The sequence below is a fragment of the Melanotaenia boesemani genome, chromosome 14 (assembly GCF_017639745.1).
Source record: "Melanotaenia boesemani isolate fMelBoe1 chromosome 14, fMelBoe1.pri, whole genome shotgun sequence".
Lineage (NCBI taxonomy): Eukaryota > Metazoa > Chordata > Actinopteri > Atheriniformes > Melanotaeniidae > Melanotaenia > Melanotaenia boesemani.
In genome coordinates, this window is record NC_055695.1 from 35097526 (window position 1) to 35118677 (window position 21152).

The 21152-nt window shown below is 45.7% G+C and overlaps 1 protein-coding gene across 5 annotated transcripts in view; it reads right to left on the minus strand.

The window, feature by feature from the left end:
* Positions 1 to 21152, minus strand: part of evi5b (ecotropic viral integration site 5b) — a 97987-nt gene that overhangs the window by 22816 nt on the left and 54019 nt on the right. For all 5 annotated transcript variants that reach the window (XM_042005498.1, XM_042005501.1, XM_042005500.1 and 2 more), the window contains 5 exons: positions 16977 to 17108; positions 16755 to 16895; positions 12992 to 13150; positions 2094 to 2240; positions 1903 to 1998 (listed from right to left, as the gene is read on the minus strand). In XM_042005498.1, coding sequence (XP_041861432.1) covers positions 1903 to 1998; positions 2094 to 2240; positions 12992 to 13150; positions 16755 to 16895; positions 16977 to 17108 — 675 coding nt within the window. The remainder of the gene's footprint in view (positions 1 to 1902; positions 1999 to 2093; positions 2241 to 12991; positions 13151 to 16754; positions 16896 to 16976; positions 17109 to 21152) is intronic.

Consider the following 21152-nt stretch of genomic DNA (forward strand, 5'->3'; position numbering starts at 1 on the left):
TCTCCATGTTATCAGTTTTAATCAGTTTTGTGCTTTTACCCATTCCTACTGTATTCCCTGTATTTTAATTAGCATCTGTACTTGTCCTTGGTCAGCCTGAGTGCCAGCGTAAGGTGCTATAGAAATAAACTTTGGTTGATAAAATAAACCATGGATACTTTTGTGCTAAAGTCTGAACTTTTTTCTACCTTATTCATAAATGTAATAAATGAGTCTCAGAGTAGTCAACAGTTACTGAAGACTAATGCTCTGCCAACTGACCTATCCAGCCAGTATTTTGTTAGCACCATGCCTTCAAAATGCTGAGAATTAAAGCGTTTCATGGACAACATCAGTATGTCTTAATAGAACCACCATTGCCGCCTCCAGAAGCGCAGCACTGGTAGCTACTCTGCCGTCAGACATCTGCTTGTGAACACAGCATGCGAGTGCGGTTGGTGGTGCCCCAGTCCCCAGGATGCCTGAATTAGGCATCAGGGTGGGTGCTGGCCTGCATTGGGTGGCATATTATTCTGGACTGAGATTGTATTCACGCTGCACGAGTCAAAAGAATTGGACCTTCTAAATAACATGTTCCTGTTTACACCAGAGGATGCACTGCACCATAAATTACTGAAGGAGAAGATGAGACAACCAAAACAAGAAGAAAACTGATTCATCTACTGGCAGTGTTTCCACTACAAAATTTCTCTGCTTGCTAATACTCTGTTATTCCCTTGCAGTGCAGAAATTACTCCTCATGATGTGTGTTTTCACTCGCAGGTACTAGTTTCCTTGCTCGTATCACATACATGCGCTTGGTGTTTACTGTGCACGTACTCCATCAATCTAAAGCAACTTATATGCAGTGACCTTTCCTCTCAATGGACTCCATGATGTGTTCATGTGCAGTGCAGATGTCTGAATGTCTGAGCAGAGTAGCTTCTGGAGGTCGTTTCTTTTAACACATTTTGATGCTGTCCCTGAAACAATTTAAAATAGCCATGGCATTGACAATATAGCCGTGGGGCTAAAAATATAGCCGTGGAGCAGACAATTTAGCTGTGAAGCTAACAATATAACTGTGGGGCTAACAATATAGCCGTGAAGCTAACAATATAGCTGTGGTGTTAACATTTTAGCTGTGCAGCTAAGAATATAAACATGGCACTAATAATATTAATAATAATAGCCGTGGAGCTTACAATATAGTTGTGGAGCAGACAATATAGCCGTGGAGCTAACAATATAGCCGTGGAGCAGACAATATAGCCGTGGAGCAGACAATATAGCCGTGGAGCTAACAATATAGCCGAGGAGCAGACAATATAGTTGTGGAGCAGACAATATAGCCGTGGAGCAGACAATATAGCTGTGGAGCAGACAATATAGCCGTGGAGCTAACAATATAGCCGAGGAGCAGACAATATAGGCACTGCGGCCCGCGTAGGGACATGTAGAGGAAACTGATTGGTTAAAACTTGTGTTTCCATCAGAGTAAAACATGGAGCTGTATCAGACAACATTCTTGGGTTGATCAGATTTCCATCAGAACTTTTATTAAGTTCTCCCACATTTCACCACCAGACATTTCTCCCCTCCAGAGAATGTTTGGTTGTGTTTACACACACACATTCCTCCAGACTTGCTTACTTTGATTGACAGTAGGGTTGCTATGTTAACTGAAAACCACAAGTGAGATCATATTTGGACAGGATTCTGGATAGTCCCGTTTCCCTCATTATGTCCGTTCCAGTCAGTGACATCCAGAAACATCACCCGTCAGGAGTTCTGTCACTGCTATTTTTGCTGCAAGGTACGTTTCCCTTTGTGGATGAAAAAGTTCTGATATGTGTGTTGTGGTTTGTGAGGGAGTTAAGGAAACATTTGATGCAGAGGAAGGAGTGAGAGTTGGGACTTTACCTGAATCTCCAGCTCTGAGATCTGCTGCTGAAGCTCTGCCATGGCAGCAATGTTGTCAGCTTCCCGTAGCCTCACGGCCATCACCTCTTCTTTGCTCTGCAGAACACAAACAAACTCTCAGACCTCAACTTTTAGTTTTCCTTTGCAGATTATGTGTTCACACTGCAGTGGTGCAGATCAGCCATTCATACCTTGCATTCAATCTCAGCTTGCCTCCGCTTGATCTCCTGCAGCTGCACATGCAGGTCTTTGTTTTGCAAGGTCACATTCTGCATACGCTCCTGCAGACAGCGATTCTCCTGCTCTGCCCGCCGTAGCTGGTTGCTGTGAATCTGATTCTACATGAACAAATAAAGAAAATAACCTCAGATTTTAATTTCCACATGATACAGAAAGAACTGAGGAAGTCTGGCTGCATTACTTCAGTGAGTGGTAGGAAACAGATTCCTGCTGCCCTCTAAAGGCTCTCTGCGACATTACAGGCTTCTCACGCCCCCCTCACAATGAAATGTTACTTTGAAAAGTGGATTTACCACAACACACCACAAGTTCATGCACAATTTTCATAACAGCTCATATAATGATAATATTAATAATGATACTAATCATTATAATTATTATTAATGTCAATCATATCAATCATTAATAATAGTAATAATAGTAATAATAATAATAATAATAATAATAATAATAATAATTACATTTTCTATAGAACATTCTCAGTGACAAAACAGTTTGTTCAGGCCATAGATATCTACAATAAAGGCTAGATGACCCATCCACACTGGCGGCCATCTTGCCACAGTCAGCTCGCTCATTACATTCTTTTAATGGTGCATGCACTTTATAAATATCAGAACTTGCTCAATTGTATAGTGATTTTTTTGAGTTTGGTTTGTTATAAATGCCAGAGAAGTAGCTATGACAATGCATACTTATGAATATTGTTTATGAATCAGGATAATGAATAATTATATATACATACATACATATATGTATGTATATATATATATGTATATATATACATACTCCTCCATGAGCCGCCACCTTATCGTGGTGGAGGAGTTTGTGCATCCTGACGATCCTAGCAGCTATGTTGTCGGGGGCTCGTGCCCCTGGTAGGGTCACCCATGGCAAACGGGTGTCTGGGGGAGGGACCAGACGAAGAGAGGCTCAGATGACCCTTATGATGATGAAAAAACAAGGACCAAGGTTTCCCTTGCCTGGACGTGGGTCACCGGGGCCCCCCTCTGGAGCCAGGCCTGGAGGTGGGGCACGGAGGCCAGCGCCTGGTGGCCGGGCCTTTGCTCACGGGGCCCGGTCGGGCTCAGCCCGAAAGAGAGACATGGGCCTCTCCTCCCGTGGGCTCACCACCTGCAGGAGGGGCCATAGGGGTTGGGTGCATTGTGAGCACTCCTTCTGGGGACTCCCTCGAGACCTGGAGGGGTGTGATTGGGAGGAGTGGCCCCCCTGATCTGAATCCGAGTGGTGTTTTGTTGTTGGACTTCTGTGCTCGTCATGGATTGTCCATAATGAACACCTTGTTCAGAGATAAGAGTGTCCACATGTGCACTTGGCACCAGGACACTCTAGGCCGCAGCTCGATGATCGACTTTGTAGTCGTGTCGTCGGACTTGCGGCCGCATGTCCTGGACACTAAGGTGAAGAGAGGGGCGGAGCTGTCAACTGATCACCACCTGGTGGTGAGTTGGCTCAGATGGTGGGGGAGGATGCCGGTCAGGCCTGGCAGACCCAAGTGTGTTTTGAGGGTCTGCTGGGAACATCTGGCAGAGTCCCTTGTCAGAAAGAGTTTCAACTCCCATCTCCGGCAGAGCTTCAACCATGTCCCGGGTGAGGTGGGGGACATTGAGTCCGAATGGGCTGTGTTCTGTGCCTCTATTGTCGAGGCGGCCAGGGGCAGCTGTGGCCGTAAGGTCGTCGGTGCCTGTCGTGGCGGTAACCCCCAAACTCGTTGGTGGACACCGGCAGTAAGGGATGCCGTCAAGCTGAAGAAGGAGTCCTATCGGGCCTTTTTGGCCTGTGGGACTCCAGAGGCAGCTAATGGGTATCGGCCGGCTAAGCGGAGCGCAGCATCGGCAGTCGCTAAGGCAAAAACTCGGGCATGGGAGGAGTTTGGAGAGGCCATGGAGAATGACTTCCGGACGACTTTGAGGAGATTCTGGTCCACCATCCAGCGGCTCAGGAGGGGAAAGCAGTGCTCCGTCAACACTGTGTACAGTGGGGATGGGAGGCTGCTGACCTCGACTCGAGACGTTGTGAGGCAGTGGAGGGAATACTTCGAAGACCTCCTCAATCCCACCAACACGTCTTCTGATGAGGAAGCAGAGTCTGGGGTAGCTGGTGCTGGCTCGCCTATCTCTGGGGCTGCGGTCACTGAGGTGGTTAAAAAGCTCCTTGGTGGCAAGGCCCCGGGGGTGGATGAGGTCCGCCCAGAGTTCCTTAAGGCTCTGGATGCTGTAGGACTGTCTTGGTTGACACGCCTCTGCAGCATCGCATGGACATTGGGGACAGTCCCCCTGGACTGGCAGACTAGGGTGGTGGTCCCCCTCTTCAAAAAGGGGGACTGGAGGGTGTGCTCCAACTACAGGGGGATCACACTCCTCAGCCTAAGGTCTATTCAGGGGTGCTGGAGAGGAGGGTCCGTCAGATAGTCGAACCTCGGATTGAGGAGGAGCAGTGTGGTTTTCGTCCCGGTCGTGGAACAGTGGACTAGTTCTACACCATCTTTGGGGTCTTTGAGGGGGCATGGGAGTTTGCCCAACCAATCTACATGTGTTTTGTGGATTTGGAGAAGGCATTCGACCGTGTTCCCTGGGGACTCCTGTGGGGGGTACTCCGGGAGTATGGAGTGCCAGACTCGCTTGTAAGAGCTGTCCGGTCCCTGTACGACCGGTGTCAGAGCTTGGTCCGCATTGCCGGCAGTAAATCAGAATCATTTCCAGTGCAGGTTGGACTCTGCCAAGACTGTCCTCTGTCACGATTCTGTTCATAACTTTTATGGACAGAATTTCTAGGCACAGCCAAGGTTTGGAGGGGATCCGGTTCGGTGGCCTCAGGATTGGGTCTCTGCTCTTTGCAGATGACGTGGTTCTGTTGGCTTCATCGGGCCGTGATCTTCAGCTCTCACTGGAGCGATTCGCAGCCAAGTGTGAAGCGGCTGGGATGAGAATCAGCACCTCCAAGTCCGAGACCATGGTCCTTAGCCGGAAAAGGGTGGAGTGCTCTCTCCGGGTCTGCGATAGGGTCCTGCCCCAAGTGGAGGAGTTTACGTATCTCGGGGTCTTGTTTACGAGTGAGGGAAGGATGGAGCGGGAGATCGACAGGTGGATTGGTGCAGTGTCCGCAGGGATGCAGACTCTGCATCGGTCTGTCGTGGTGAAGAGGGAGGTGAGCCAAAAGGCAAAGCTCTCGATTTACCCGTCGATCTACGTTCTACCCTCACCTATGGTCACAAGTTGTGGGTAGTGACCAAAAGAACAAGATCACAAACACAAGCGGCCGAAATGAGTTTTCTCCGCAGGGTGGCCGGGCTCTCCCTTACAGACAGGGTGAGAAGCTCGGTGATCCGGGAGGGGCTCAGAGTAGAGCCGCTGCTCCTCCACATCGAGAGGAGCCAGATGAGGTGGCTCGGGCATCTGGTTAGGATGCCTCCTGGACGCCTCCCTGGTGAGGTGTTCCGGGCACGTCCCACCGGAAGGAGGCCCCGGGGCAGACCCAGGACACGCTGGACAGACTACATCTCTCAGCTGGCCTGGGAACGCCTCGGGATCCCTCCCAATGAGCTGGTGAATGTGGCCGGGAAGAGGGAAGTCTGGGTTTCCCTGCTTAGGCAGCTGCCCCCGTGACCCGACTCCGGATAAATGGAAGAAAATGGATGGATGGATGGATGGATATATACATATATACATATATATTGCTTTATTGTCAAGTTCTTCACATGTACAAGAAATATAACAGAATGGAGACTATTATTACCACTGTCCCGTATGTCGTATGTAAAAGTTGTGGTACTATGTAGAAGGAAAGAGTCGTATGTAAAAGTTGTGGTACTCTGTACAAACAAATAGTCGTATGTAAAAGTTGTGGAACTATGTACAAGCAAAGAGTCATATGTATTAGTTGTGGTACTACGTACAAGCAATGAGTCGCATGTATAAGTTGTGGTACTATGTAGAAGGAAAGAGTCGTATGTAAAAGTTGTGGTACTATGTACAAGCAAAGAGTCGTATGTAAAAGTGGTGTACTGTAGTACAGTCATTAGTGTGTCAGAGGGATTCAGAGACCAGAGTGGTTTTCAGCATCCTGACCGCCTGTTGGATGAAGCTGTTGGTAAGTCTGGTGGTTCGGGAACGGAGGCTCTAGACCTCCTACCAGAGAGCAGGAGGCTGAACAGATTGTGTGCACGGCCGCTTGCATCTCTCGCCACTGGGATGGCTTTGAGGGTGAGACGGGTGGTGTATACATCCTTCAGGGAGGGAGGTGGTGCACCAATGGTACTTCCAACTGTAGGCGGGTGGTGTTTATGTCCTTCAGGGAGGGAGGTGGTGCACCAATGGTACTTCCAACTGTAGGCGGGTGGTGTTTATGTCCTTCAGGGAGGGAGGTGGTGCACCAATGATCCTTCCAGCTGTAGGCGGGTGGTGTGTAAGTCCTTCAGGGAGGTGGGTGGTGCACCAATGATCCTTCTAGCTGTAGGCGGGTGGTGTATACGTCCTTCAGGGAGGTGGGTGGTGCACCAATGATCCTTCCAGCTGTAGGCGGGTGGTGTATACGTCCTTCAGGGAGGTGGGTGGTGCACCAATGATCCTTCCAGCTGTAGGCGGGTGGTGTATACGTCCTTCAGGGAAGTGGGTGGTGCACCAATGATCCTTCCAGCTGTGCGCTGCAGAGCTCTCCTGTTGTAGTCATGCAGCTCCCGCCCACACAGTGATGCAGCTGGAAAGAATGCTCTCATTGGTTCCTCTGTAGAACGTGGTCATGATGGGGGCGGGGCTCTGGCCCGCTTGAGTTAGTGCAGGAAGTAGAGGCGCCGCTGGGCTTTCCTTACCAGTGATGCAGTGTTGGTGGTCCTGGAGAGGTCTTCACTAATGTGCACCTCCACGTATTTGTTGAGCAGAGAGGTGTTGCTCTCACAGCTCTGTGGCAGGCTTGTGGTCCGTGACGGCCTGGATGCCATAGGCTCTGTACGTCTCTGCTGTCTTTGAAGTGGGAGGTTTTCCTCTGTGTTTTGCTTTCTTGATGCCCGGGACAGACTCAGGACTCATCCCGGCTCTGAAGGCATTGTCTCTGGGCCTCAGCAGCCTGTGGATGTCCCCTGTCAGCCATGGCTTCGGGTTAGCGTGTGATGATGCTCTTTGTGTAGGTCACATCATCGATGCTCTTGGTGATGTAGGAGATCAGTGTGTGTGTGTGCTCCTCTGTGTCTGGATGGTTGCTGCAAATGGCTGCCTGCTTAAACATTTCCCAGTCTGTTGTGTCAAAGCAGTCTTGAAGAGCAGAGGAGGCCTCCTCTGGCCACACTCTGACCTGCTTCTGCTGGTTTGATGACTTTCCCTCTATGCTAACATTAGCATAAGAGCGAGGTGATCAGAGAGTTGGATCTGGGGGAGGGGTGGCTTTGTATATGACCCTTTGTGTTACATGTAGACCAGGTCCAGAATATTGTAACCCCTTGTGGGGAAATCAACATGCTGGTGACATTTTGGAAGGACAGTGTTGGGATCAGCATGATTAAAATCTCCAGCGAGGATGGTGAAGCCGTCTGGGTGTGCTGTCTGTTGTTCGCTGACGGCTTGGTACAGTTCATTAAGCGCTGCACTTGGTGATGTGGTGCAGCCTTAGCTTAAACCAGGGAACAGCTGATGCTAGCAGTGTGGTGGTGACTGTCTACACCGTACTATGTGCTCCTCCAGCAAAACCTCGTCCTCCGACCCGAACCTCTCCCATACTAGGTACAGGACCTCCAGCAGTCTGATGGGCTGTGATTGGCTGGAACCTGTGGATGTCTGGCGAATGAGCTGCTCTGCTGCTCTGCATTACTGGGCTTTCTGATGGAGAACACACCTACGCTGCATGTTTATGTCGCTTTTTCACCATGTTCAAGTATCCAGAATTATAGCCGCATTAATAACTTCAGTAAGAAACCAAACTGTCTATAAATTTGTCAGGATTTCAGCCAAATAAGAAGATTCTATTCTATTCCATTCTATTCTACAGTCGTTTAGCAGACGCTTTTAACCAAAAGCAACTTACCTCTGAGAGTAAGAACAACACAAGCAAGAATTCAAACAAGATGGATGTCATCATTAAGTGGTAGTCAGACTGCTGGAGTCCAGGTGGACCAGGTGCTGTCATGTAGTGCATATATATTTATATATATATATGTATGTATATATATATATATATATATATATATATATATATATATGCATACAAATATATATATATGTATTTGTGTTTGGGTTTTTTTTTGTTGTTTTTTGTTTTTGTAAGTCATTTTGTTTACATACAAGATCACGATTTCATTAAACAACATCATCTTGGGCATAAGTGCAGCAGCTTCTTCAGTACCTGGTGTAAATGCTGTGACAGCTTTTGTCCACTAGATGTCACACTTTATCTCATTACTGTGCTAACATTAGCTCATGGTGACTTCCTGTTTACTTACCTTTAACCAGGATGCTATTCTGTAAGCTCAGAGAGACCAAGGGCTAGCGGGCATGTTAACTATATTGTCAAGCAAGACTAAGTTTAACCAATCCCCTCCCATTCGGAGCTACGAGCGGGCAAAGTGGTTCGTACAATTATTTTGTAACCTTCATTTGTTGTTCTACACTCTGTATGTTTGTAAACTCGTTGTTTATTTCATGTGTTTAGTTCTACGGTGGTGACGGTCTGATGCTAGCAGTGCTAATCAGAAGCCAATAAAGAAAACCATCTGTATTTAAAGAACCGGAGTCCTCGCATGCTTCAGTGGGCGGCATACCTGGTTGAACCAAAGAGCTGGACAAATCTTTCTAAATCATTCTGAGTAGAAGAGTTAAACTAAGTGTGGAAATGCTCCTTAAACAACTGAGTCTTTAGCTTGCTTTTAAAAGTGGATAAGGACTCTGCGGATCAGACGGAGGTTGGTAGATCGACCACAGCCTGGACCAGGAGCTGGGCTGTGTGTTCAGTCAGGTAGGGTCTGATCCTCCTGATGTTGTAGAGAGCAAATCGGCAAGATCGAGCAACCGAGGCAACATGGTCCTTAAAGGTCAGCTGGTTGTCTACCATGACACCAAGATTCCTGGTAGAAGACGTAGGCCCAAACGTGATGGAGTCAAGCTGCACGTTTATCTATGGCGGTAAGGAAGGACTGGCTGGAAAGACAATAAGCTCGGTCTTGGACAGATTTAGCTGAAGGTGGCAATCCTTCATCCATGCGGAGATATTAGCAACATGCTGATATTCACATGGAGACGGTTGTGCCGTCAGGTGGGAAAGAAAGGAAAAGCTGAGTGTCATCTGCATAGCAGTGGTAGGACAAACCATGAGAGTTAATGACTGCACAGAGTGAGGAGGTGTATAGTGAAAAGAGAAGAGGGCCAAGCACCGAGCCCTGAGGCACCCCTGTTATCAGCCCATGTGATCTGGACACGCCCCCTCACCAAGATACTTTGAAGGATCTTCCTGTGAGGTAGGACGTAAACCACGAGAAGACAGATCCTGAGATGCCAAGCTCCGAGAGTGTGGAGAACAGTATATGATGGTTGACCGTGTCAAAGGCAGCAGATAGGTCCAGCAGTATAAGGACTGAGGATTGACCAGCGGATCTGGCAACCCGTAGGGAATCAGTAACTGATAGGAGAGCAGTTTCACTAGAGCAGCCTTGCCTATAGCCAGACTGATATGGATCTAACAGGTTGTTGTCTTGGAGGAACTGTGAGACCTGACTGAAGACGACACGCTCTAGTAGTTTAGACATGAATGGAAGCAGTGGGACCGGCCGGTAGTTTCCAACCTGGGCTGGGTTGAGTGTGGGTTTCTTCAGCAGCGGGTAACCCGAGCTTGCTTGAAGGCAGAAGGAAAGACACCGGATTTAAGAGAGGAGGTGATAATATGGGTTACTGCAGGTTTGATTGTAGGTAAAATGCTCTGCAGGATGTCAGAGGGAACAGGATCAAGAGGACAGGTTGTGGGTTTTGAGTTGACTAGAGGTTTAGAGACTTGGTCCTCATTTAGAGAGCAGAAGGAGCAGAGTGAGGCACCAGTAGCTGGTTTGGTAAGGCTGAGCTGGTCCGGCTCAGTGAATTGGTTACTGATGGTAGCAACCTTTTCAGTGAAGTAGGAAGCAAACATTTCTGCAGTCAGCACAGTGGGAGGCTGAGCAGGTGGTGGAGATAGAAGAGAGTTAAACACCATGAACATGTCGTGTGTTGGGAGCATTGTGGATCTTGTTCTGATAAAAGGCTATCTTGGCCGCCTTTAGTCTGGATGTGAAAATTTCAAGTTTTTGCTGGTACTCAGACAAGTCAGTGTGCTGTTTTGATTTTCACCACTTTCTTTCTGCAGCCCTGAGTCCAGCTCTGTGCTCCCTTAGAACCTCTGTGAGACATGGACTGGGAGGGTTTTGTCTGGCTGGTTTGGACACCAGAGGACAGAGTTTGTCCAGAGAGGAGGCGAGAGAGGAGCAGAGTGTTTCTGTAGCCTCATTAACAGACTGTAAGGAGAAGTCTGAGTGGGAAGGGAGGGTAGAGTAAACCTCATCAGACAGCTGTGTAGGTCTGAGGGATCTCAAGTTTCTGCGGTAGGACACCATTTTTGGAGCCGCTTGAGTGACATGAGGAAGGAAGACAGAGAATTTAACCAGGAAGTGGTCTGAGAGGTGCAGCAGGGTGACGGACAGGTTGGCTGTGGAGCAGTTTCTGGTCAGGACCAAGTCAAGAGTATTACCAGCTTTGTGTTTGAGGAGTCTGAACCAGTTTGAGATTGAAAGAGTAGATGAGAGCCAGAAAGTCAGTTGCTGTGGTTTGCCAATGTAAATGTTCATGTCTCCCATGACAATTAGTGGTGTGCCATCATCAGGCATGTCAGAGAGAATCATGTCCATTTCAGAGACAAACTCATCTATACTGCCACCCGGAGGCGGTAAATGACCAGAACGTATGCAGTGATGGGTGTAGAGACCTTTAATGGTGATACTCAAGTGATGAGCATGTAGCCATAGGACGGAGAGGTAAAGTTCCACTTTTTAGGAATAAGAAAGCCCGTTCCACCTCCTCGTCCAGCTGGTCTAGCTGTGTTTTCTGGACGGATCCAGGTCTCAGTCAGGGCTAGGACTTGAATGTCTGAGAGATTTATCAATGAACTGATCAATTCTGTTTTGTTCACTGCAGAGTGACAGTTCCAGAGACCGAAGGTTGAAGAGGATGTGGATTTATGTTTGTGCAGATCCCTCACCTTCCCTCAGATACCACAGAACCCAGAGAAAGCAAGCCCGTGGCAAGATGGCTGCCGGTGAGGACGTTCGACGTTCCGCTATAAAGCATCTAGTATTACTGTAGATATCTATGGTAATGCCATGTTGGGTGGCAAAAACCTAGCTGGGATCCGCTCCCGCTATGTTAACTGTCCCTCATCAGGGATCGCACTACAATACAGGATATTTAGAAAAAAATATGCATTTAACTGATGCTGATTGTCCAAATTCCTGGTTAAAAATTCTAAAACATCCTGCTGATGGAGACATTGCTGCCTCATTTACATTTACAGCTACCTGGTCAATGGACAGTCGTCCTTCACAGGAGCAGAAATAAAGCATAAAGTCAGATTAGAGGCTTATAAATATTTTGTGGCAGGATGGGAATCAGACCTTCAGCTGTGGAAAGGTCCCCAAACTTTTTCCTCTTCATGCGAAAGCTTGAGTAGAAACCAGCAGATGCAGAAACGTTACCACGATGTAGATTAGAGATATTTAGGAGTTAATGTTGCTGACAATTACTACAGTTTAAAGACTGTTTGCTTTATTGAGACCACAAAGGAAAATCCATGACCAGCTTTTCATTACCACTGAAACCTGCCCTCACCGTGGCGATCCACGGTGGAGGATGGATTAGTGGATCGTCCACCAGTCGCCGTGGCGATCCACGGTGGAGGATGGATTACTGGATCGTCCACTACTGGACTGAAACATCCAAGGGCTCAACAGACGTATTAGTATTCACGTGAAAAGCTAGCTGTAGACCCGAGCTGGTAGCAAGACGCCTGCTGTTTATCTTCTTGCTACCCATGAATGTTGCCAACGTGCAAGTCACGTGATCAGTGAAGAAACCTCAGAATGGTATAAAGCATTTTTCAAGGCACCCAAAGTGCTCGACATTGTACCCATTATTTATTCATACCTGGTGATGCTAAGCTACATGTAGCCACAGCTGTCCTGTGGCAGACTGAGACGTGGCAGAATACAGCTTCTCTGGCCACCACATCATACAGCCGACACTGGAGGCAAGGAGGGTGAAGGTCTTGCCCAAAGACACAACGACAGATCGACTGGAGGAGCAGGAATCAAACTACCAACCGTCTGATCACTGGACGACCTGCCCTGCCGCCTCAATCATTATTATTATTATTATTATTATTAACTTTAGTTATACAGCTGTAGCCATCAGTGTGATACTTGCCAAGTTATTGTTGTCTCAAGACGTTTCCTGCTTTTTAATTCACTTTTAAACACCATTTAGAAAAGTACTGTGTTTACATTAAGTAAAGTCAATAACTTCCCAATAATGTCATAATAAGTTGCTACATTATTGGCCTAGTATTGAAAAAAATACATACGACATTATGTCAGAAACTTTAGTACATTATTGTAAAGTTACGTTATTGACTGAGTCGAGGATAGAGTGGTACACCACCACTGAGCTGAACCATGGAGGAGGTACAATTATTCAGTGATAATAAAATTTCTGCCGTGATGAACCTTTTGGTATACCTGCCTTAGCTGGCAGCCGCTGAGATTGGCACCGCCCCCGAGCCTCCTTGGATAAGCATCTACAGCAAATAGATGGTTGGATGGAAGAATTCTGACCTGTGTCTCCAGCTCCAGCATCCTCTGTCGCGTCTCCCTCAGCTCTGCCTGGGCCTCGGCCTCCCTCAGCCTTACGCTCATCAGCTCGTCCTGTAATTCACTCAGGGTGTTCCTCCTGGAGCTGTCCTTCCAGCGCCCGCCGGTGCGCGCCAGGTGACGCTGAGGACATGGTCACATTTTGTTCAATAAACAACTTTTTCCTTTCACGTGTCATAGTTTTACAGACATAGTTTACCTGGCCTCGAAATACCATGTGCAAGTTTGGTAAAATTGGAGCCTGTGCAAGTATAGAAAAAGCTGCTAACCTGCAGCGTTGCCATCTTAGTGAGTCTGTTGCTATATTTAACATTCAGGCCCCACTTTTTTTAAGTGACTAGAACAAATCTGGCGAGTGTTTTCCTTACAGCTGCAGTCAGAGCAGGAGATGTTTACATCTGCGCTGCACCAACTGAAATTAGAAGTGCATAGCACAGCTGCCGCTGGCTGATCCTGACATACACTCAGATATTAATCTCCATTAATGAAGACTCGAGAAATAAACATTTAACCTTAGTTGTTGGCATCGACCCATTTTTTGGTTTGAGTAGAAGAACCACATAAATATATCTATTGAGGCTTTTTGACTTTGTTCGTAACCTCTAATGAAAATACAGCAAAACATTTGTTTTACAATAATTAGAGCTAAAACTGAAATAAGTGCCCTGTCATCCAACACATTGACAGCCTGGTCCTCCGCCAATCATTGGAGCTTTAGAGGATTCTCTTTTTGCATTGTTTTCCTGTTTACCTGCACAAAAATAAAACAAAGCTGGGGTGTGTCCAGCGATCAGTATGGAATTGGTGACTTGCACATCTCCAATTTGTAGTATGCAAAAATGAGAACATTTTCAATGGATTTAGATATTACAGGTTAGACATTAGGGTTTTACATATTACGGATTTCAGACATTACAAGTTTAGACATTACAAGTTTAGACATTACGGGTTTAGACATTACAAGTTTAGACATTACGGGTGTAGACATTACGGTTTTAGACATTACGGGTTTAGTAATTACGAGTTTAGACATTACGGTTTTTGATATTACGGTTTTAGACATTACGGTTTTAGACATTGCGGGTTTAGACATTACGGTTTTAGACATTACGGGTTTAGACATTACGGGTTTAGACATTACGGTTTTTGATATTACGGTTTTAGACATTACGGGTTTAGACATTGCGGGTTTAGACATTACGGTTTTAGACATTACGGGTTTAGACATTACGGGTTTAGACATTACGGTTTTTGATATTACGGTTTTAGACATTACGGTTTTAGACATTACGGGTTTAGACATTACGGTTTTAGACATTACGGGTTTAGACATTACGGGTTTAGACATTATGGTTTTAGACATTACGGGTTTAGACATTACGGGTTTAGACATTACGGTTTTAGACATTACGGGTTTAGACATTACGGGTGTAGACATTACAAGTTTAGACATTACAGTATTTGATATTACGGGTTTAGGCATTACGGTTTTTGATATTACGGGTTTAGACATTACGGGTTTAGACATTACGGTTTTAGACATTACGGGTTTAGACATTACGGTTTTTGATATTACAGTTTTAGACATTACTGGTTTAGACATTACGGTTTTAGACATTACGGGTGTAGACATTACTGGTTTAGACATTACAGTTTTAGACATTACGGGTTTAGACATTACGGGTTTAGACATTACGGTTTTTGATATTACAGTTTTAGACATTACGGGTTTAGACATTACGGTTTTTGATATTACGGGTTTAGACATTACGGGTTTAGACATTACGGGTTTAGACATTACGGTATTTGATATTACGGGTTTAGGCATTACGGTTTTTGATATTACGAGTTTAGACATTACGGGTTTAGACATTACGGTTTTAGACATTACGGGTTTAGACATTACGGGTTTAGACATTACGGTAGTTGATATTACGGGTTTAGACATTACGGTTTTTGATATTACGGGTTTAGACATTACGGTTTTAGACATTACGGGTTTAGACATTACAGGTGTAGACATTACAAGTTTAGACATTACGGGTGTAGACATTACAGGTGTAGACATTACGGGTTTAGACATTACGGTTTTTGATGTTACGGTTTTAGACGTTACGGGTTTAGACATTACGGGTTTAGACATTACGGGTTTAGACATTACAGTATTTGATATTACGGGTTTAGGCATTACGGTTTTTGATATTACGGGTTTAGACATTACGGGTTTAGACATTACGGTTTTAGACATTACGGGTTTAGACATTACGGTTTTTGATATTACAGTTTTAGACATTACTGGTTTAGACATTACGGTTTTAGACATTACGGGTGTAGACATTACAAGTTTAGACATTAGGGTTTTTGATATTACAGTTTTAGACATTACGGGTTTAGACATTACGGTTTTTGATATTACGGGTTTAGACATTACGGTTTTTGATATTACGGGTTTAGACATTACGGGTTTAGACATTAAGGTTTTTGATATTACGGGTTTAGACATTACGGTTTTAGACATTACGGGTGTAGACATTACGGTTTAAGACATTACGGGTTTAGACATTACGGGTTTTAGACATTACGGGTTTAGACATCACGGGTTTTAGACATTACGGGTTTAGACATCACGGGTTTAGACATTACGGGTTTAGACATTACGGTTTTAGACATTATGGGTTTTAGACATTACGGGTTTAGACATTACTGGTTTTAGATAATACGGGTTTAGACATTACGGTTTTTGATATTACGGGCTTTAGACATTACGGTTTTTGATATTACGGGTTTAGACATTACGGGTTTAGACATTACGGTTTTTGATATTACGGGTGTAGACATTACGGTTTTAGACATTACGGGTTTAGACATTACGGTTTTAGACATTACGGGTGTAGACATTACGGTTTTAGACATTACGGGTTTAGACATTACGGGTTTAGACATTACTGGTTTAGACATTACGGGTTTAGACATTATGGGTTTATATATTTTATTTGTCTGCGCCTTTCTTGACACTCAAGGTCACCTTAGAAGATAAAACATAACAACAAGAACAAATCAATAAATACACTCATAGAGAAAATGATGCATAAAGAAACAAATCAGAAGCAGTGTGAAGAATTACAGTGAGGATGCCAGTTTTAACAGATGTGTTTTGAGTTTGGATTTGAACAGTTGTATAGAATCAGAGTTACGGAGGTCTGGGGGGAGGGAGGTCTAGAGATGGGGAGCAGAGCAGCTGGTAACAAGGCGGGCTGGGGGGACGGTGAGGTGGATGGAGGAGGAGGATCTGAGGGAACAGACTGGTATGGAGACATGGAGGAGATCAGAAAGGTCGGGAGGAGCGAGGTGATGGATGGCCTTGTAGGTGGACAGCAGGATTTTGTAGTGGATGCGGTAGGTGACGGGGAGCTAGTGGAGCTGCTGTAGGACAGGGGTGATGTGATGGATGGATGAGGTTCTTGTGATGACCCAGGCTGCTGCATTCTGAACCAGTTTAAGTTTATGAAGTGACCGAACAGAAGGGAGTTACAGTAGTCGAGACTGGAGGTGACAAGATTGTGGACAAGTATGGCGGCGGTGGGAGGGGTGTTTTAGACATTTGGGATTTAAAATTTTGGCTTCAGACATTTTGGTTTCAGATATTTAGGTTTATCATTTTGGTTTCAGATATAATGGTTTTAGACATTTCATTTTCAGACCTGAGGACTGTAATATTTGAGCTCACCTGCCAGTGCTCTTCCAAATCTTGAACCTGTTGCCTCAGCTCTTTCAGGCCGGTTAGAGCTTCTGCTTCCCGAAGTTTCACTCCTATCAGCTCCTCCTGCAGTCGCGCCACATTAGTGTCATCTGGTAGTGATGAATTCCTCTGAACAAGGAAAGAGAGAGATGCAGTGACAGGTACAGCTACATCCTCACCTGTGTGCAGCATAGTGACACAGCGTCTTACCTTCTCTATATCAAGGATCTTATCTTGCATTTCTTTAAGAGCACACTGGGACTCTGCTTCTTTCAGCCGGGCCTGCACCAGCTCTCTCTCCAGCTGCATGATGGACTCCTCAGAGAACCGAGGAGGTCCCTTCTACAAAACAAACCAACAAGACAGTGAGCAGGGACAGCAAGGCAACTGATTGTTCTTGCTGCAAACCACATGTCAGGCTACTTCAAAATAGCCAGGGTTACACTGTGTTTTTTAATTTGAAAATAATTCATCAAAATTAAATCATTTGGAATTAAAAAATTTGCGTTTACATGGAAATAGTAATTTCAAGTTGAGGTTTACATGGAAAACACGTTTAATCGCCTTTATTTAATTTGGCTTTAGATCTGGGGGAAGGGTTCTGATTGGACAGGGGGCGGACGTGATGTATTAACTATAGCGGAAGAAAACAAACTCCAGTTCCTGCTTCTTTTCTTTTCGACTGCAACATGAAAGACCACATAATAAGAACAATTTTCACTCTGACAGTGATTCTAGTCTTGAAGCAGCAGCTCGACACCAGGATCCTGCTTCACTGTGGTCAGCTGAGGAGGGGAAGGGTCAGGGCTCCAGACTGCAAGCAAATAGTTGCATTTTGTGACTAAAATGTGAGACAGTGTGAGTGAATTTTTTTTCTCTCTACAATGGTGACCGATACATCTGCCGGTCTTTTTCTTGTAGGAGTTATAATTTAATTTATTTAGTCTCTAACAAACTTCTGCTCCCCTCTTCAGCCCAGTAGTTCAGTAAAAACAAATTAGCTGCTGGTTTGTCGACTCAAACTAACTTCAATACGAGTAAAAAAGACGAACACCAACGAAGAAGACGACAGTGTTGCCAGCTTAGCGACTTTGTGGTTGTATTTAGCGAGTTTTCAGATCCTCTAGCGCAGGCATGTCAAACTGGTCCAGCAAAGGGCCGTGTGGCTGCAGGTTTTTGTTCCAACCAAGCAGCAGCACACCAGATTTGACTGATTCAATCAACTGATCTCAGTCTTCAGACAGCTGATTGGTCAAACTGTGTGCTCTTGGCTGGCTGGAACAAAAACCTGCAGCCACACGGCCCTTTGCTGGACCAGTTTGACATGCCTGCTCTAGCGAGTTTTTCTGGTGTTATTGGAGACTTTTGGAGACGGAGGTGAATGAAGGGAGTTTATCTTCCCAACAAGGAGCGGTGCTGTGCAGACCCTCTCATACGAGGCTTGGTCTTCTAGCAGCAGCAGCAGCTGTATTCAGACGACGTTCACCTCTGTTTCATGACCAGGCTGGAAATGAAACGTAGAAGCTGCTGCTGGAGGATCCTGCTGGTTTACCGTCACAGTAACGTCTGTTAATGAAGAGTGTGGACAGAATATTTAAAAAGTTAAAAGTGGTGTGATGTTCCAGACTTAAAAAACAAAATACACTAAAAATAAAGAAAATATTGACAGAATTATTTTATTTATTTATTTTATTTATTTATCTTATTTATTTATTTAGCTGTTCCAAACATTTTTAGATTGTCTTTTTATCATTTTCTGTCTTTCCCTCTACATCCCTCTTTATAACAGCATCCATTATAACTATATGTACCAGGCTGATGATGCTAATTAGTGACTTCTAGGACAGCCAATAGCTGCTGTTCTTACTGAGTGGGAACAGCGGCTGGAGGAGCATCAGTCCCTGAAGCTGTTTATTACCAGGAACTACATGGACCAGTTGTACCATGTCCTGTAGGGGATGACGGGGACAAAGATGTCGTTCTGCTTCGACTACAAAGTGAAAATCAAATCAAATCATCAAATCTGATTTGATTTGATAAGTTCTATGTCTGCTTGTTTTGTATCAGTGCAGCCAGTAACATGTTTTCTTATGTCAACTGCTGAACAAAAAATGTGAATGTAAACATTATAATTTCTGAATTTATTGTTCAAGTTTTTATCACTAATACAGTGGAAATGAAAGGAAATGTGAATATTTGCTTTGCAAGGTGATTTCAGTGTGCGCCCCTAAATTTTCTGCTTGTGATCCTAAGAATTTAAGTTGGGGGCTGCTGTGCTCCTCGTAGAAAAAGTTAGTCTGGAGCCCCAAGGGAGTAATAAGCACTGCATTGTCATGGCGACAGGACAAGGGAACAAGCATGCTCAGAACGCAGAAAGAATGCATACGTGATTGAGGAGTTATTAATTTGGATTTAAAATCAGAATAAACCAGCCACTTACTTCAGTTGTAAGTTTAATTTGGAATAGGATAAAATATTGGGATTTAGGTGTTTACAAGCTCATTTTCAAGAGGCATTAAAGGGGAATTAACATAAGGAATTAAATGTGGCCAATTTCAGCTGCTAAATCTTCAGTGCTTTGTGTTCACTTTCACATGAATAACTCATGAGCACTCATTGTTTAACAAGACAGGAACTTATGTAAAACACAGTAATGGCAGCGCATTATGAACATCAATAATTAAAATGTGAAGTCATCAGATATGTACAGAGAGGATTCTGTGATCAGGGACCGAGTGTGAAGAGACGGCTGCTACCATAGTCATGAATCATTTCTGATCATGCAGGAGACAGGAAGTGGTTGCAGGACCGTGGCCCAATTTGAATTCCTACACGGCAAAACAGATCATTCCCCAAAACCAATGTAAAAAGTGAGAAACAGAAACCTGATCAGAAACAGCTTGGATTCTGGTGCCATCATCATATTCCTTCTAGTAATAAGGAGGCTATACAACAAATCCCAAGTCTAAAGGCCAGTTAATGCTAAATGTGTTTGTGGACTGTTTGAGACTCTGTTCATTAACCCATAAAACTAAACAAAATCACCTCTATCATCACCAGTGTCTCAGGAGCGGAAGTGTGTAGCTCTGTGGGGTAAATGTGATGGATAGTTGCCCTTCAGGTGATCTATGGCAGTTTTGCAGGCATTTCTATCCCGTCCAGGAGGTTTACAATCCAGCCACTAAATTTAGTTTTATTCAGAGACTATCTGGTAAATCCACAATGATCCATGATAACAGCATTATTTTCCGGCTGTCATAAAATAACGCGTTAACAGCGGTAACTAATTTATGTAATTAATTGCATTGTTAGTCATGTTGTCGGGGGCTCATGCTCCTGGTAGGGGTCACCCATGACAAACAGGTGTCTAGGGAAGAGACCAGATGAAGTGCGGCTTAAATGATGACAAAGCAAGGACCATGGATGTGGGTCACCGGGGCCCCCCTCTGGAGCCAGGCCTGGAGGTGGGGCAAGCAGGCAAGCACTTGGTGGTCGGTCCTTTGCCCATGGGGTCCGGTCGGGCTCAGCCCGAAAGGGGGACATGCCCCCCACCTCCCGTGGGCTCACCACCTACAGGAGGGGCCATAGGGGTCGGGTGCAGTGTGAGCTGGGCGGCTGCAGGAGGCGGGGACCCTGGCGGTCTGATCCTCGGCTGCAAAAGCTAGCTCTAGGGACGTGGAATGTCACCTCTGTGGCGGGGAAGGAGCCTGAGCTGGTGCGCGAGGTTGAGCGGTTCCAGCTAGATATAGTTGGACTCACCTCAACGCACGGCTTGGGCTCTGGAACCACTCTCCTTGAGAGGGGCTGGACCCTCTTCCATTCTGCAGTTGCTCCCGGTGAGAGGCGCCGAGCAGGTGTGGGCATGCTCATTGCCCCCCGACTTGGTGCCTGTACGTTGGGGTTTACCCCGGTGGACGAAACGGTAACCTCCCTCCGCCTTCAGGTGGGGGGCAGGTCCTGACAGTTTTTTGTGCTTATGCACCAAACAGCAGTTCAGAGTACCCACCCTTTTTGGAGTCCTTGGAGGGGGTGTTGGAGAGCACTCCTTCCGGGGACTCCCTGGTTCTGCTGGGGGACTTCAATGCTCACGTGGGCAATGACAGTGAGACCTGGAGGGGTGTGACTGGGAGGAACAGCCCCCCTGATCTGAATCCGAGTGGTGTTTTGTTGTTGGACTTCTGTGCTCGTCATGGATTGTCCATAATGAACACCTTGTTCAGACATAAGAGTGTCCACATGTGCACTTGGCATCAGGACACTCTAGGCCGCAGCTCGATGATAGACTTTGTAGTCGTGTCGTCGGACTTGCGGCCGCATGTCCTGGACACTCGGGTGAAGAGAGGGGCGGAGCTGTCAACTTATCACCACCTGGTGGTGAGTTGGCTC